The sequence below is a fragment of the Carassius auratus genome, chromosome 22 (assembly GCF_003368295.1).
Source record: "Carassius auratus strain Wakin chromosome 22, ASM336829v1, whole genome shotgun sequence".
Classification (NCBI taxonomy): Eukaryota; Metazoa; Chordata; class Actinopteri; order Cypriniformes; family Cyprinidae; genus Carassius; species Carassius auratus.
Window position 1 is genome coordinate 10,139,993 of NC_039264.1, and position 18,779 is coordinate 10,158,771.

An 18,779-nucleotide genomic window follows, 5' to 3' on the forward strand; every position below is an offset into this window, starting at 1 on the left:
AATAACCGACTTCCTGTTGGGTTTAGAATTTTGGTCCAAGAGTCTTTTTTGTAGGTATTGGTGTGTTACATGTGTGTGCCAATTTCCATGCATGTACGTGAAACATAGCTGGAAGGCTGTTGATTTTTTTGTATATGTGGTGCTGTCGAGCCATTTTGCCACACCCTCTTCTGAATCCTATATTAGATGAAAATTTTCAACAGGTTTGACGTGTGTGCAAAGTATCATGAATTTTTGAGCATGTTTAAAGCCCTCAAAAATGTGAAGAAGAAGAAGAGGAAGAATAGACAGAGCTAGGGTGACCACCCGTCCCGCGTAGTGCGTGCGCGCACAGCGTTTGGAGCCCAATTCATGTGTCCCGCAAATTGAGACTGTGTCACGCATACTCAATGCCTGCTTAAAAAAAGTTGGTCGCTCTATATCCTCACGCCCCAGGCAGCCAAACATTACTTGACAGTTCAGCACGCTACTGTGAGAGTGGGAGTGAGCGAGTTTGAATGAGAGATTAAGTTTACATCTTTATTATTTCTGTTTTAACGTTTTCCTACATTATTTATATTAAAATATGTTATGTAGACAATAACTCAGTTTACTATTTGACTAATTTACTGAGGTGGCATCGTTGTTAACTTACAAAAATTATGATAATTTGGTAATTTAAATAATGATATTTAATGATAATTTAAATTATTCCGATGTAAAATTAACATTCGCCTGAGGACGATCAACAACCATCTTATCTGAGCTCAAAATGCTGCTTGAGCGAGTGTCAAGATACTAAAAATAATAAATACATAATTATGAACGTTTATGTGTGTTTATTTTTTGTTCTCGGTACGTTATTTTAATAGCAATTAATGATTATGAACATAAAAGCATTACAAAATATATATATATATATATATATATATATATATATATATATATATATATATTATTATTATTACTATATATACCATCTATGAAACCACAAAGCTGACACGGGAGGGAAGGAATAACTGCAATATAAAGTAATTTTGAGTATTATTGCTATTAGTATTATTTTCTAAAATTAGGTACATGTAATATAAAAGTATACATGGCAATGTTTTTGCAACAGCTCCAAGTCTCACGCGCAGTGTAGGCTATATGTCACTGTCCGAATCCGTTCACTTATTTATTTGTTCACTCCTTCTTGATATAGTGAACTCAACTGCCATACACTATATAGGGATTAGTGAATGAGTGAATTTCCTTCCCTTGAGTTGTGATGTTAGACTCTTTTTTTTAAACTGTTCCTGTGGTGTTGAGCAAATACAATTCATTTTAATCCTATAATTTTATATTATAATTTATTTAAGTGAATAAATTGTAATGAAAAATAAATAAAATAGCTAAAGTAAATCATAAGTGGAAGTGCATCTGTCAATGTTTAGGGGAATAGGGCATTATTAATATACCATGTAAGGTGGTATGTGCTAGAAATGGGTAAACCACTATCAGTGAGTCTGCCCATGGGGTGTCCCACATTGTCCCTCAGAAACATACCCCTTGTCCCCCCTTGGGCTTCTTAGCAGGTGGTCACCCTAGACAGAGCAGATACAAGAGGGTCGTCGGACCATCGGTGCTCGGGCCCTAATAAAGTCACATTAGTTAACATTACTTAATGCATTAACTAACATTAACTTACAATGGTTTGTTAACCTTAATTAAAAAATCATTGTTAGTTCAACTTTTTATTATTTTACTAATGTATTAAATTTAAGAAATGAAATAATAGAGTTAACATGAATCAAATTAATAAATGCATTAATTATTTTAATTTTCATTGTTGACTAATGTTAACAAATAGAATCTTATAGTAAAGTTTTACTTATTTTCCTATTTGTAAATAAACAGCCTCCATCTAAAATATGCATTTGAAAGTTACTGGTTTACCAGATTTACAGAGTCATGTTAGAAGCTGAAATATTGAATTCAACCTTCTCATGTGGCTATACTTTCAAAATCAATGTTTTAACATTTTTCCAGTGCAGTGTCTTGCCCTACACTTTGAGGTACAAAAGCTCTCACTGAGGCAGTACCTTTTTAAAAGTTACTAATATGCACACTTTAGGTACAAATATGCACATTTAAAGTACTTATATAATAAATATCCTTTTTTTACTGAGAGTATGCATACTTTATAGGCACCTTTAATCACATTAGAGGTGCTTCCAGAAGTCATAGATCCTCTTCTGACTATTATTAATTCCTCATTGTCATTAGGATATGTCCCCAAAACCTTCAAACAGGTTGTTATTAAGCCTCTCATCAAAAAACCACAACTTGACCCCAAAGAACTAGTTAATTATAGATCAATCTCGAATCTCCCTTTTCTGTCCAAGATACTAGAAAAGGTGGTATCCTCAAATGGTTTAAATCATACTTATATGACCGCCATCAGTTCGTAGCAGTGAATGACGATGTATCATATCGATCACAAGTGCAGTATGGAGTACCTCAAGGCTCAGTACTAGGGCCTCTACTCTTCATGCTTTATATGTTACCCTTGGGAGATATCATCAGGAAACATGGTGTTAGCTTTCACTGTCATGCTGATGATACTCAGCTCTATATTTCTTCGCGGCCTGGTGAAACACACCAATTTGAAAAACGAATGGAATGCATAGTCGATATAAAAAACTGGATGACGAGTAATTTCTTACTGCTAAATTCTGAAAAAAACAGAGGTGTTAATTATAGGACTCTATAACGCTGCATGTAATAACCTGGAACACTGTCTAAGACTTGATGGCTGCTCTGTCGATTCTTCGTCATCAGTTAGGAACCTAGGTGTGCTATTTGATCACAATCTTTCCTTAGAAAGCCACGTTTCTAGCATTTGTAAAACTGCATTTTTCCATCTCAAAAATGTATCTAAATTACGGCCTATGCTCTCAATGTCAAATGCAGAAATGTTAATCCGTGCATTTATGACCTCAAGGTTAGATAATTGTAATGCTTTATTGGGTGGTTGTTCTGCACGCTTAGTAAACAAACTACAGTTAGTCCAAAATGCAGCAGCAAGAGTTCTTACTAGAACCAGGAAGTATGACCATATTAGCCCGCTCCTGTCAACACTGCACTGGCTCCCTATCAAACATCGTATAGATTTTAAAATATTGCTTATTACTTATAAAGCCCTGAATGGTTTAGCACCTTAGTATTTGAATGAGCTCCTTTTACATTATAAAACATTGACGTGAGCATGCGCAGTAAACCCGGGTAGGAAAATCTGACGAGTAGGATAAAATGTCAGGACACCGAAACCGGGAACACTTCCCATAACACCCAGTGTACTTGCTACATCATTAGAAGAATGGCGTCTATGCTAATATTAGTCTGTTTCTCTCTTATTCCGAGGTCACCATAGCCACCAGTCTGTGTCCAGATCAGAGGGTCACTGCAGTCACCCGGATCCAGTACGTATCCAGACATGATGGTGGATCAGCACCTAGAAAGGACCTCTACTGCCCTGAAAGACAGCGGAGACCAGGACAACTAGAGCCCCAGATACAGATCCCCTGTAAAGACCTTGTCTCAGACGACCACCAGGACAAGACCACAGGAAACAGATGATTCTTCTGCACAATCTGACTTTGCTGCAGCCTGGAATTGAACTACTGGTTTCGTCTGGTCAGAGGAGAACTGACCCCCCAACTGAGCCTGGTTTCTCCCAAGGTTTTATTCTCCATTCTGTCACCGATGGAGTTTCGGTTCCTTGCCGCTGTCGCCTCTGGCTTGCTTAGTTGGGGTCACTTCATCTACAGCGATATCATTGACTTGATTGCAAATCATTGCACAGACACTATTTAAACTGAACAGAGATGACATCACTGAATTCAGTGATGAACTGCCTTTAACTATCATTTTGCATTATTGACACACTGTTTTGCTAATGAATGTTGTTCAGTTGCTTTGACACAATATATTTTGTTTAATAAAGGTGACTTGACTTAACTTGACATAATGTATTGTAACATGTCCTTGATTTAAGGGGAGGTCACAGTATTCAGATGTTGCTTTAAAGCAACCGCCAGAAACAATCCCATAAAAAACTTGACGTCTGATGGTGGAGGAGTGAGATTGTGGTTGAGGTGCATCTTTAGTTTGTTAACCAAAGGCCACGAGTCCAGGACTGATGATACTTCTGACCTTGACAAGCTTTATCGATGTTTTTGATTCATCCAAACCAGAGAAAACCGATACCTGCCCTCTGAATCATTGATAAGCAGAAGGTTGCTGACTCTCTCTCTCTCTCTCAGCCTCACTTCCTGAACCTGAGGGCTAAAATTTCACCTCCTTCCACTCCCACTCCACTTCCTCTCCTCTCTCCATGGTGCAAGGTCTGCTTTTCCACACACTGCAGTGACATACGGCATTTGTGTGTGTATCTATAGTGGCCTCTGAAAGTCTGGGAGCACACTGGAAATCTAGAACATTTTCACTCAAACTCTAATTTGTGTTATGCTGAAAAATTCAAAACAGGAGCATTGAAAGCACAATTAGAACCAAAATAAAGGTAAATAATCCTGTATTTTGTCCTTGGAGTGCACTTACGCACACACACAAGACCACTGTGCCAAAATAAGCCCCTCAGGACGTCTAATTCGACACTTCCTCTCAGAGAAACCACAAAAACAATCACACGCTCTCACTCAGAGCAACTGACTATCAAGCAGTCAGGAGCCAAGACAATCGCAAAGGCCAGCTGGCTTAAAGTCCAAGCCTCAAACTGAAAATCTGCTGCGGAGGTTAATAAGGATATTACAGAGAATGTGCTGAGATTATTTGCTAAAACAAGCAGCAATATTACTATGGCTCAGGGTCAGGGATTTGAACAAATCCCTAAAGATGTGCTCACATTTAATGATGTTCCTCCTCCATAAATCGACTCGTTAGTGGAAACAGCTTATTATGACCTATACTTAGACTGTCATAAAAATAATGAAAGTGTCATGTTGTGTGCGTCGTCATGAAATGACGTGTGACTGTCAAATCAAAATGTAGCTTCGCTGTGTGGATTTTTTACACGACCCCTTAACCTCATTTTTTACATTTATGCAGTGCATAAAAGGTATACATTTGAACAGCATCTGTGTTCTGTGACACAGTGCTCTACCAGTCGAACTACACAAATCCTAACACAGATAAAGAGCACAATGCATTAACATGAACATTTCTGTGGCATGTCTTGCTTTAGGTAGGGGCAGTAATTTAGTGACCACTCCTATAGGTCGTATTTCTAGGAAGTGACAAATGACCCCTACAGGGGTACATGTTGCAAAATCCAGTCATTTCAGTAGGAATCCATGCAATCCTTTTGTGTGAGTGGTGCTTCATAAATCACTACAATACTGATGATAGACAATGAAATTTAATGTTGACTGCACCTAACAATCAGTATTAAACATTGGTGTGTTTTATAGCTCAAGTGCAATTATTGTAAGCGATTCAAGTGCAATTACTTTAAGCGCTTACATGTACAATTTCTGCTCAATGGACGATGAAATTGGTGAAAAATCGTATAGATTTCCATCAATGGAGGGACCTATCTAGTCATAACTAGTGACCAGAATATCACAGAGATTGTAATTGAGTTTTTTTTTACTTGGACCAGAAAGAAACACCCCATCAGCCGCCCCAAAACCTCTACCAACCACATAGTGTCCTGAAATCAAAATTGCACTTTTCGCAACAACCCTAGCACTGCGACAACATCTAGACTTTCGTTATTTTCGAAAGAAAATGTTTATCTTATAAACTAACATGAAACACAGTCCACTCCTCCATAACTCAATTTCAACTTTAAAAGCTTTTTTTGTCTATCCCAAATGAGCTAGAACATTGTCTCTAGACAATCCTCACGTTTATTCCCTATCAGAAGTCATCTAGTCAAGATGCATGGCACAAACCACTGGCAGAGACAAACAAGAATGAAAGAAAACACTTAAGTAATCATCTATAGTCAGTAGGGATTACTCAATATTAGTGTGCACTTAAATAATCTCTATAAGAAACACATGTTTTAGAAGATTAGGTGTGCATTAGGAATTAGTAGAGCTCATTAGAGTTGAAGCAAAGCCTTCCTTTAGCATTCCTCTTTTTCAAGATTTCACAGAACAATACGTCTTTCCAGAGCTCCAGTCCGTAATGAGGCTTTGGCCGAGCTGAGAGGTGCTTACCTTTGATTCCAAACTTCGAGTTGCGTCCAAACTTCAGAATGACAAGCATCAGGATGAAGCCTGTGAATGTGACCGCCGCAATTCCCACGACCACGTACACCTACGAGCAGAAGCAAGAGCCTTCAACCTGCCGCCTCAAAGCTTCAAGCACGGCTGCGTGAAAAACATGCTCTCTGGGAGGAAAAGGATCCTCAGTTTTCAGGGTTTATTGTACTAAAAACTGATTGGGCATCTAGAGATCACACATATGTGGCATAAAACATATTTCTACGTCGTAAAGAACAAAAAAAGCAACTTATTTTCCAGTTTACCAAATGCTTTGAGTCTCAAATACTGAGAAATGTCATTTTCAGATTGACCCAACTAGTCGAACGGTTTCTGAACCAAGAATTTCATACTGCCGAGTTGTTCACAAATTCACTAAACAAAGTAGTGTTGCTTAGGATAATTATTAAGACAATAGACATGTATTTTTTACGATATAGGTTATACTGATGCCCTGACACTGTGATGTAGTGAAATACACTTAGAAAGATCCTGACTGTATGAAACACGTTTGAAGCTTTTGTAAAATGATGATAAACGTACAGCAGTTAAAACACATTCTGCAGCCCAATGGATTTGAATCCAATTATTAATATTCAAAAAAGTTACTTAACAAGTAATGTGTGTGTGTGTGTGTGTGTGAGACGATGTCTGTTGAGGGGCTTTAGGCACTCCACTTGTGTGCACTATGTGTAAAATCATACTACTGTACATTCAATCGCAACAGACATATATTTAATTCACTCACAGCAACTTTGTCCTCAGGCGGTCCAACAGGAGTGTCATCTGTTTAAAAGAGAGGAAACATTAAGATACATCTGCTTTTAGACTACAGATCTACAACGTGCATGCGCATGTGTCTTTCCTTCATACCTGTAGTGGGATCTCACACGCAAGAAGACAAAAAGAAGAAGAAGAAGAAAGGTTTTTTAATAACTTATACTTGTAACAAAGACTTAATGACATTATAATATTACATGTATTACTGCCTAAACAAACATTTTGTCAATGATATCTGATTTAAATGATAACTTGATTTAAACCCATGTGACTTTTTTTTTTTTGTGGTAGACTCAATAAATGATATCCAAACTGACATTTTTTGTAACTATGATTATCACTGATATTATTCGTATAGACTCACCATAATACAGCGGATCAGTAACTGATTCTGATGGATAGAAAAAGAAAGAAGGCAACTTTTCAGGCACTGTTCGATTCAGCCACATCTACTGTGATTCATTTTGATTTGGTCGCATGCAAATGTCAGCTCACCGTTCCACGGCTCGTGCATGAAATGCGCGTATACTGCCTTGCGGTTCTCTCCGTGTTCATTCCTGGCCAGCAGTGTGTATTCTCCGTTGTTGATGTGCGTGGGACTGTCCAGGTGTAAGCAGCCGTGGTACTCGCCCTCTGAGTAATCGTAGATCATGGTCCGGATGAAGGGACCCTCCTCCACGGGTTTGCCGTTTAATAACCAGCTCAGTTTGGGCTCTGGGTTGCCCGACACGCTGAAGGGAATGCACCAGTGGTGGTCCGAGATCGCATCCATCAGCTTGCTGATTACAGGAGGAACTGGCATCCCATGAATAAACACATAGCATTAATGACAGATACAAACATAAATGTAGCTTGAATACTTAACGATGTATGGCCTTATTGAAATGCATTACTGGCTGATTAAAGAAATTCTAAAAAAAAAAAAATAATAAAAATATACATATATATTTTTTTTTTAAAGAATCTAAGATATCTAAATTAAGGAACTTCTCATTGTTAAAGAATAGATTAAATAAAATAAATTAAAATAAAATAAATGTAATATTTTATCATTCAAAACACAACTTTCCCTCCCCAGTCAACTCAGTACATTTACTTAAAAAAATGAAATAAAATCTTATAAAGGATGCATTCAAAGTGACAGTAAAGACATTTATAATGCATCATGGTTTCCACTAAAATATTAAACTGATTTCTACATTGATAATAATCGTGTTTCTTGGGCAGTAGATCAGAATATTATTATGATTTTGTGAAGGATCATGTGACACTGAAGACTGGAGTAATGATGCTGAAAAAATTCAGCTTTGTATTACATTTTAAAATCTACTCAACTAGAAAACAATTATTTTAAAGTGTAATAATATTTCACAATATTACAGTTTTTATTGTATTTTTAATCAAACAAATGCAGCCGTGGTAAACCTACCAGACTTCTTTCAAAAACATTCAAACCTTGCTAGTATAAAGATAATAATAAACGCAATTAATATGTAAAAGAGAATAATGGTGACTTACACAGTATGTCCAGATCCACGGAGGCATCAGCCTGTCCCACCATGTTTTCTGAGCTGCAGGTGATTTTGCATCCGTTGTCCAGCGAAGAGACATTGACGAGTCTGAACTCTGACCTCTGACCCGAGCGCTCGTGCTGCTGGTGTGAGTTACAGCAATGTCAGTGTCATTTCTATTTAAAGTCCACATGCAATCCTTACAATAGCCTTCTTGTGCATAATTCATTGTTGCATGTTATTCCAAAGGAGAAGAAAAATGTCTTCAATCAAAATGCAATCACTTGCTACTCCTCAGAAATGACTTTCTTTTTCCACTGGCGGGCGACCATTACTGTTAACCAATAGCTATTCAGGCATTGTTGTTTTTGTGAATATCCTGTTACTCCACATTAAAAAAAAAATATTTGCACAGTGGAGTCAGCTGTCTTAACCGTCTGTTGCTTGTGTACTGTAAACACATAGGAGCTTCATCACTGTGTCTGTCACACCACTCTGTTCCTCTTTCAGGCTTGAACTAATGGTAAAACTAAGGACATTATTAATTTAATTAATCTTTACATTCATTTTGAAAGATGAAGCTTGCGATTATGGAAAGGGGCGTTACATTTCCGACAAGTGCTTGCGGTGTTCGGCCAATCACAATGCACTGGGTCAGTTGGCCAATCAGAGCAGACTGCGCTTGTCAGAAGGAGGGACTTTGTAGAAAACGATTAGTTTGAGAGAGGCGGGGCATAGAGGACCTACAATAATGTACAGTATTTAAAAAATAATGTGTTTTTTGAACATTAAAGTATGACTACATTCTGTTACACCAAATACACAAAATAATGATCTTTAAAACAGCATCATATGACCCCTTTTAAGCAATCATCTGAGTAAAACTCTAAAGCAAATGTCATATAATAAGAAAGGCATTAATTACTAGGTGCATATTACTAACAAACTCTTTGTCTATGATAGGGCCCTAGATCCCACAATTTTAACTCAGAATGGAGGGAATTCTAAAAAGTTGGCATTACTAGAAAAAAAAATTGTGAAATATAAATTCAGAATTACAAGATCAAAAACACTACAATTGCAAGTTTACAGATTTTTTCTGATTTTTCTCCTCAGAATCGCGAGTTCGTCCCTTACCTACTTCTCAGAATTAACGAAATGTGAAATAAAAATGTCAGATTTTCCCTTTTTTAGTTATTTGTTGTTGTTTTTTCTCTAGTGGCAGAAACCAGCTTCCATAGCATGTCCTCTGTGGCATCCTCATCCACTAACACAACTCGATCAGCTTCGTAAATTCGAGATGAAGGTTAGAATTACCTCGTACGTTGAATTTAATTTGCAGGTGCTCCAGTTCAGATTAGGCGTGGGCATTCCTGAGGTGCTGCACACCAGCGTCACATTTAACCCTTTATGCATGGTCACTTTAGTGGGTTTGAGAGTCACAGTGGGGAGAACTAGACAGAAAACACACCACATACCAGTTCATACACCAATTAACAATCAGCTATTACAGTTCAGATAAATAGCATTCATAATCCGAATCAGTCTCGTCGGTTTTATTAAAACAACAACACATTTTCACACATGCACTCCGTAACGCTGACATTTGACCTTTTCGTTCAGAAATGTCACCAATTTTAAAGAAATTTAAAGAAGGTAAATTAATTTCCCCTCATCAACTCTTTCTCCTCTATTTGGAGAAAATGAACACTGAAAAAAAGTTTGGTTGTGAAACTATTTTTACTCAGGAAAAAATTAATATTTTTTTCACAAATAGCTGCAAGTAACTAAATCAAATGTGAAAAGTTGAAGTAGAAAGACTGAAATAGTATTTTCTTGTAAAATATACTACAATAATCTTTGTTTTATTTACAATTTAAAAAATAGTAATTTTAACATTATATTTACCTCAGTCCATCCGAGATGAGTTTGTTTCTTCATCAGATTTGGAGAAATTTAACATCACATCACTTGCTCTGCAGTGAATGGGTGCCGTCAGAATGAGAGTCCAAACAGCTGATAAAAACATCACAATAATCCACAACACTGCAGTCCATCAGTTAATGATTTATGAAGCCAAAAGCTGTTCTTTTGTATAAAAAAAGACAAAGAAAAAGGAAAAAAGTCCATTATGATGTTTTAATCTTAGGTTCCTCCAATGAAGTCCATCTCCTATCGTCCCCAAACATCAACATCCTCCAACATGTTGTTTAAAACTCTTTTGGGTTATTTTTTTATTTATTTTTTTTGCTTGAAAGCAAAGCTTGACCCGTATTTCTCTCTTGGTTTAGTCGAGACGGCTTTCTAACTGGAGACAGCAGTGTTATGAATTGAGGATTTGAGTACTAGCTGCAGGCAACGGCTTTAAATTAAAAGCCCTAAATGATGGATTTGTTTCTTACAAACACACAACTTTTGGCTTCACAAGTCATTAACTGATGGACTGGAGTGCTGCGGATTACTTGTGATGTTCTTATCAGCTGTTTGGACTCTCATTCTGACGGCACCCATTCACTGCTGAGCAAGTGATGTAATGCTACATTTATCCAAATCTATTCTTATGAAAAAGTAAAATCATCTACCTCTTGGATGATCTGAGGGGTGAGTATATTTGCAGCACACTTTCATAAAAAAAATAAATAAAGAAAATTCATCATTTACCAACGACTTTCCAAATCTGTGATATTCTGAGGAACACGAAAGAAGATATTTTGGGTCTAAAACATCACTGTTCACAACTGATTTTCACTCTATATATATATATATATATATATATATATATATATATATATATATATATATATATATATATGAGATTTGGGATTAAAAGTAAACAAATCCAAACGTTCCTTTTTCTAATTTAAACTGCGCTGGTAAAAGAACTCTCATGTACATTTGGCCCTCCATGTTCCAAAAATGATACGTTGAAACAAATCACAGAAGCAGCTCATTTTCTTTCATGGCACAAAAAAAAAACAACATGGAAAAGAAAGGCAGCATTCTGGCCACAGACCAGCAGACGTTCAGCGCTAAATGTCTCAGTGTTTTTGCATTCTGGGGATCCCCCGTCTGTCTCTATTTTTCCCTTTCCTCCCTCGCTCTCTTGTCTTCTCTTCCTCCCTCGAGGGCCTTCTGCTGTGGTATTGCTTAAAATAGGCGGGAGGCTGATCTTTGGATCAATAATTATCCCCGTCTCAAGCCACGGTCATAAAACTACAGCCTGGACAAATCACATCTTACCAAACAAACAAACCTACATTTTAATATTAAATATTAGAGTAAAAAACAATATGCTGATTTTGAGCTATCCAGGCCTCAGTAGACTGTTTTAGTTCATTCCTTCCAGTAAGTTGCTTCATCACAGAAATGCATCTAGTTGACAAGGATTCAGTTTATGGTTAGCTCTTAATGAAGAACAGTGTTAGTGTTATTAACTAAAACTAAAACTTCTCAAATAAAACTAATATTAAAAATATGTTTTCAGTTACTGAAATAAAGCTGGAAAGAATTTTATATTAGATGGAAAAAAAACATTTTAGAATTAGAAATATTGCATTGGCATCTAACTGAGAAAAGCTAATAAATATATATATATATTCTTTTTAAATGACAAAAATGACTAAGCACATAAATACTATTAATAAATACAATATTATATAAATAAAATACAAACTTATAAACACATATGAAATATATATATATATATATATATATATATATATATATATATATATATATATATATATACATATTTATGTATCATTTGCACACACACACACACACACACACACACACATATATATATATATATATATATATATATGTATATGCAAATGATACATAAATATGTTTATTATTATTATTATTTGACTCTTTCCCTCATGTTTACTCATTTTACGTTTTTCGTTGGTTTATTAGTTTTTCAATTAAAAAGACCCAACCAAACTTTTCCTATTTTTGACCTTTTTGCGACCATTTTAAATGTTAATGTTAACGCACTTGACTGTGAAACTGGATACAACGCTTGTTTACAAGCTTTTGGTTAATCCTGGTTCCAGTAATCTTGGTTACAATATCTATAGGACTTCGTAATTCGTGGAGCAATCTGCTGTAAACACAGTGAAGTGAACTGAAACGATCAAGGGTTTGTTCAAACTGAAATTCGGGATCCTTCAGAACTATGTGCAGAGCAGCTGCATCAAAACACGTTTTCCTTCTATTACTCCTTCAGCATTAGTTAACAGAGCTTTCTGATTCTCGTCTCGCTCTTACCACAGTTGGTCAGTTTGAGCGCAGACAGTGCTCTCCTCCTTCCCCTCTCCTCCACACACAGCAGGTCCTCGGCCTCCTCTCCTCTCCACTGCTTCAGCCACACGTTTTCACAGATGCACTGCAGAGGATTGCCCGCCAGCAGCCTGCAACACACAGACACACACGTCTGGCACCACAGCACCCTGAAACAGTCAATCCAAAAACACTGACCAAAAACTCGAGGTGAAACCTGTTGGGAGTCTACATTACATATCATTAGAGTCTACATGAATGTATTTGCGGACACTATGTTTTGAGAATGGGAACCAGCGCTGTTTGGCTGATTCCATTAATTCCCAAATTAAACCAAAACCCTGCAAATGCAGTCAAATATTTTTGCTACTCTTGAATGCATTTTGAAATCTATTGTTTAATAGTCTCTTGTGTGCACGCATGGTTTGCAGCATTCATTGTTTTTCTATTAGCAAAAATAAATCAATCGATCAAAAATAACCACATACTGTAATATAGCTTCAGTAAAAGATCTGAGACTCACAGATATGAAATGTTTAAATGACGAAACGTCCTCCAGGAAAGATTGGACAGATTGTTCTCTTTCAGATTCCTGTAGCAGGAAACAATGATCAGCACTGACAAAACCTGTTATAGATTTATAACATAAATATATAAAATAAAACAAACAAAAAAATATGATATGCAATATTAATATAATAAAAAAAATGCTAATTTGATTTTAAACAATGTAGTTAACATTTCAGAATTAATATTTGCAATTTTTTTTTATTTACATGACACAAAACTTTCTAAACAACCCAGACGTGCTAAACCTCCAGCGTCTCCACAACCAAAGCACTCACAGATATTGTAGTTTGAGGTTGCTCTGAAAGGCCTGCCGTGAAATATATGCGAGCCTCGTGTTCGTTACGGTTCTGCAGGACAACACAAAAGCGGATGTCACAAGTTTCCAGCTCACAGCCTGAAGAACGTAAAAGCTTTTCATACTCACAAGTTTCTGAGGTTGCGGTACGAGTCCAGATCTTTTTCATTAATGGATTTGAAGCTGCTTTGATTTGCAATGTATCTGTAAATCGTGATAGGTAAAGATTGTTAACCTGAATGCACTGTAAGTCGCTTTGGATAAAAGCATCTGCTAAATGCATAATTTTAATTTAATTTAATTTTAATTCAATTTAATCTGTGAACAGCAACAGCAACCAGATCTCACTAAAAGAGTCACGCAGCGTAGATTCCAATAATAATAATAATAGTTTTATTTTAATTTAATTCATTAATTAAATGATCCATGGTGAGTAGTAGAAACTATAAATCACTTCTTATAAATTAAATCTATTTTAAAAATAAGAAAGATACAAATATTGCCATTCTGCTGGCCTAAATTCAAACAAATGCACTTGTAGTGTGATTTAAACAGCAGCTAATTTCAAAATACTATTAAAGTCAATCAAACTGATTCATATTATTCGTTTTTAAAACCTTTGTTTTAAACAGTCAACATAAGAGAGGTAGCACTGCAGCAGATATAACTGAGTAGGCTAATAATACAGTGTACTCGTAAAATTACTTTGGCACAATAATTCAAGTACAATAAAAACTGGATAAATCATTGAAGTCAAACAATTACGCGCACAGCAGTTGACTGAATGACACAACATGCATCTGATCTTCTGTGGTCCTGTTCTTTATAACTCACATGTCTGTGATGTTCTCCATCTCTGCCTCGGACTGTAGCATGGGAAAAGCCACAATGCTGCGCTCCGCATCCACGCACGAGATCCGCGCGCCCGTGCACGTGCAGCGCTCCGGACAAGCGGCACCCGGCCTCCAGAGCGCGAGCAGCATCAGGACACAGCCGGACCCCCAGCCCGCCATGCCGAAGCCCCCCGACAGCAGGCTCATCCCAGGCTCCCCGCCTCCAGATTTAACACCCCTGGATCCCAACTCGTGGAGAGAGCGCTGAACACCCGCGTCTGGAGCGTCCGAGCGCGACACGCAGAACCGCTCGTTACGCTCCGGCTCCGTCGACCTTGTCTCGCGCGTCTGTCTGGGTGAAGCGGCCGTGCTCCTCTTACTCTCCGCCTCTTGTCTCCGTTTGCCTCGCTCTGTCTGGACTGAATGACCGAGACGCTGGCGTTAAATGACGCGTCCAGTGAGCTCACATAAGACCAGGAGACGCGCTCTTGAGAGACGCTGAAGTGAGGGAGAGCGCGAGCGCTGGATGATGCGCAGCGCATCTGAGGGGAGGAGACGAGGAGATCATTCAGACACTTCATTGATTATTGACAGCGTGTAGCATCCTTCCACCGATCAAGACTTAAGACCTCAAGGCGAATGAATAATAAATAGAAGTCAGTGCATGTTTCATCTCGGATTATGGTAATGATGACAGTCTCTAAACAGCGCAGAGCAGGACAGATGTGGTTCACACACAGCGGTTGGGTTTCGCTCGTGAATGATTCATTTGTGCACGCATCTTTAAATGCACGAATTGTTCTCGTGTCTTCTGTGCAATGACTGCGCAAGTCGTTCAGTCTGATTCACATCAAGGAAATTAATAGAAAGGGGGTGGGAAAAGCACGTTAAAAAATAACGACCATATACACAATTAAAACGACGAAAGAGTATTAATGGAATTCATCATGGATTTTATTTACTGTATCAAGTCATTTACAAAAATTGTAAGAAATCAATGCTCCTATTTTTGCAGTTAGGTCTATAGATATCTGGCGTCGAGGTTTGTGACATCTTTTTAAAACATATAGTGACCGCTCACGTGACTAAGCATCGATTTGCCTACAATCTTGGGCTTTGTCAGCGATGACCATTAAAAAACCCTTCACACCAAGAACAATAAGATGATGAAAATGATCTGATCAGCTGTCTGTCGTTTTAAATTCTCCAGATCTTTAAAGCAGGATGAAGTCTGACTGAAATGAATACATAAATAAATGTTTTCAATGTTCTTAAAGGGAAAGTTCACCCAAAAGTGAATAAGTTGACATCAGTTACTCATCCTTGTTCCAGATATTTGCTGGTAGCCATTGACTTGAAGCTCATACTCGTTTGGAACAACATGAAGGCAAGTACCTTAGGCTAAAAATGATGACTTGACTTTCATTTTTGGGAGAACTATCCTGCTGGCAAGAGGAAAATCAGGGCTAGATCAGCAAATTTTAATAAAGAATCTTAAGATTAGTTTTACTCGCACAGCAAGTCATTTCTGACGAATCAAATGAAGAGTTGCTCATAACACAAAAGGCCACTCACGTGTTGTGAACGACTCGTTGTTTTGAACCGATTCGAGTCGATAAAAGAGTCGCTACATAGCAGCTCTGGCTACGTGTTACCATGGTCACGCATCGTTCTAATGACGTCAGGATTGACGCACGACGTGGGAATAGAAATCAAATTAGATGAGCGTGCGCGCACAGTGGGAGTCTCTGAGGGGCAATTTATGGTGCACTCAGTTAATGACACTCAGGTGTTTAAGTCCAGGGACATAAAGATCAAGCTATATGATCTCTATGATTAAGGCCAAGTCTACTGTATGCTTTAATTTAACTGGAGCGTGGGATTACACGAGACAAGAGGTACTTCATTATGAAAGCCCTTTGCAATCTGGTCTTGAACTGTGCAGACTTTTTTGTAAACAGCAGGAAGAACAGCTCATCTCAGATTTAGCACGTGCTTGGCTCACAATTAATGTTTGCATTTTACCCTGCAATTACATTCCACTGCTGCCATCTATTGGTGCCCGTTGGTTTTTGTTTTAGGACTTTTTTATAACGCTGCTGTTGTTGTTTCTTTTATTTAGGATAATTATTTGCAAACCCATAGCCCTCAGTGTTAAATTTCGCCACATAGCCTTTTGTGCTATGGATACATAGTGTAGATAACTAACATACTGCAAAGACTGACCTGAATGATCTTCTCTAAGACATAAACCAGCTCTGACTGGGATGGAAGACCAGCTAAGATCAGTCAACAGCTTAAACTGGTTTACACTTTTTTTTTCTTCTTTCAGCAGGGCAGAGATAATGATCTATTCAATAAAGGAGTAAGAAAATGTGAAGCTTAAAAAGGCCTTTTGTTCAATATCTTTGAAGAAATGTGGACCATGTGCGTCAAATTTTCCATGCAAAAAAAAAAAAAAAAATGAAAATGCTAATGTGCACACAGATGATGACAGTTATAACTTGCATGAGAAGGGAGAGATTTCCATGTAGGTAATAGACATTTCAATACCATGACAGCAGCCGAGGCTATTTTCATTGCAAAAGCTGTGTTGTATTTTTTCTACCAGTTAAAGGAGTTGTAAAAGACACACACACACAAAGCAATAAGCTAATATATATATATATATATATATATATATATATATGAACTTTGTTGCAATATGTGGATTACCATTAAACCTTTTTTAATACTTTTTCAAATAAAAGGCATTCTATATAATTTGCAACTTGCTAAAATGTATATATATTACACACACTACACACCAGGGGCGTCGCTAGGCCCTTTTTAGGGGGGCTTCAGCCAATAGACAATTACATTAATACATGTTTTGTCTATATTCTTAATGAATATTAGCTGGTTAGTCAAATGATTTGAAATGAAATAAATGTTCAGGGGCTGACTTGATGTATAACCAACCGTATTGTTGATTATAAAGGCTAAAAAGCTAAAAATTAATAATAATAATAATAATAATAATAATAATAATAATAATAAAATATAATAATTTATATTTCATTGTAGATGGATATACAACATTTTTTTTGTTGTGCGGGAGTAGGTCTGCAAATGAGCAACAGTCAGGTGAGAATAGAACAGACAGCCTCACACACACACACAGAGACAATACCACTGTGTTCCCAAGATTCATTGCAGTCATTGAACCCTTATGTTGTTTTAATTTTCTGCCAATTTCCACGTACATTTCATAAGAAAAAGCAGTGGTATCATCAAAGGATAAACATGAATGTCCTAATACTGAATCAGGAAGTCTTTATTGTAAAAAAAATTAAAATAAAAAAAAAATATCTACATTCCCAATTCAAAATTTTCCAGTGACTGGTCACATCTAAAAAACTGTATTAGTTTTTTTTACAGTGTTATATATGGCTCAGTCAGTACTCCTACTCCCATATATGAAATACAGGGAATACAATGGAATAGTGGATTGCAATAAGGTTAGTAGTATACAACCCTACCCTAATAGTAAAATAATATTTTTTAATCATACCCTTATTGGGGGCTGAGCCCCCCTAAAATCAAAATCTTAGAATCGCCCCTGCTACACACTATACTATTTACCAGTGTCATGAAGCAATTACTATTTTAATTCTTTCAAATTAATTATATAAAATTGCATAAATTGTCCAAAGTATTTAAATGAAGAATTTAACCGTAAAAACATGCATTTTAATATCAGATGTTAAATTTTGATGTTGAGTACACTACTGCTTTATACAATATATGCATAATTTCTATACAGTATTTAATGACACATGGGAAGTCACATAAAAATTTAGTTATCACTTACTTTATTTTTTCATTGGAAAAATAATTAAATTACAGTAACTAATACTAAGTAATGCATTACAATAGACCCAAGTCTGCATTTTACATCCGTTTTATGATTAGATGAACTAACCCTTACCAGAAATTCGCTGCATGGTGCCTACTGTGAGAACGCCGTAATAACCTACACTACAGGGCTTCTTGTGACTAATTTATTGATATTAATACTTCGTTCATTAAATTGCAAAGAAACATCACATTTGCCACATATCACAAAAAAGAAAAGCCTGCGCTCTTTGACATACCAAATACTCGTGCTTGCTAATCATAAGAAGTGTTCTTAAAAGATTGACGTTACTTTCGACTAATGATCGTCTGTGAAACACTGGAGTTTCGGTTCTGCTGCGGGTTGGACCAATCAGAG

General features: G+C 36.9%; 1 protein-coding gene across 5 annotated transcripts in view; it reads right to left on the minus strand.

Moving 5' to 3' along the window:
• The window catches only part of ntrk2a (neurotrophic tyrosine kinase, receptor, type 2a), a 57,071-nt gene extending 38,393 nt beyond the window's left edge, over nucleotides 1-18,678 (minus strand). Inside the window, exons 1-13 of one of the 5 annotated variants that reach the window (XM_026197646.1) lie at nucleotides 18,495-18,678; nucleotides 14,526-15,066; nucleotides 13,821-13,895; nucleotides 13,672-13,743; nucleotides 13,350-13,418; nucleotides 12,815-12,957; nucleotides 9,860-9,996; nucleotides 8,550-8,685; nucleotides 7,527-7,826; nucleotides 7,396-7,422; nucleotides 7,125-7,136; nucleotides 7,000-7,037; nucleotides 6,207-6,306 (exon numbers count right to left, since the gene is read on the minus strand). In XM_026197646.1, the coding sequence (XP_026053431.1) occupies nucleotides 6,207-6,306; nucleotides 7,000-7,037; nucleotides 7,125-7,136; nucleotides 7,396-7,422; nucleotides 7,527-7,826; nucleotides 8,550-8,685; nucleotides 9,860-9,996; nucleotides 12,815-12,957; nucleotides 13,350-13,418; nucleotides 13,672-13,743; nucleotides 13,821-13,895; nucleotides 14,526-14,731 (1,315 nt within the window). In that variant the 5' untranslated portion in view covers nucleotides 14,732-15,066; nucleotides 18,495-18,678. Of the gene's footprint in view, nucleotides 1-6,206; nucleotides 6,307-6,999; nucleotides 7,038-7,124; nucleotides 7,137-7,395; nucleotides 7,423-7,526; nucleotides 7,827-8,549; nucleotides 8,686-9,859; nucleotides 9,997-12,814; nucleotides 12,958-13,349; nucleotides 13,419-13,671; nucleotides 13,744-13,820; nucleotides 13,896-14,525; nucleotides 15,370-16,099; nucleotides 16,887-18,494 lie in introns of those variants that run through there. The other 4 variants (XM_026197645.1, XM_026197647.1, XM_026197644.1 and 1 more) reach the window with 4 other exon arrangements.
• Between the last annotated feature and the right edge of the window lie 101 nt (nucleotides 18,679-18,779).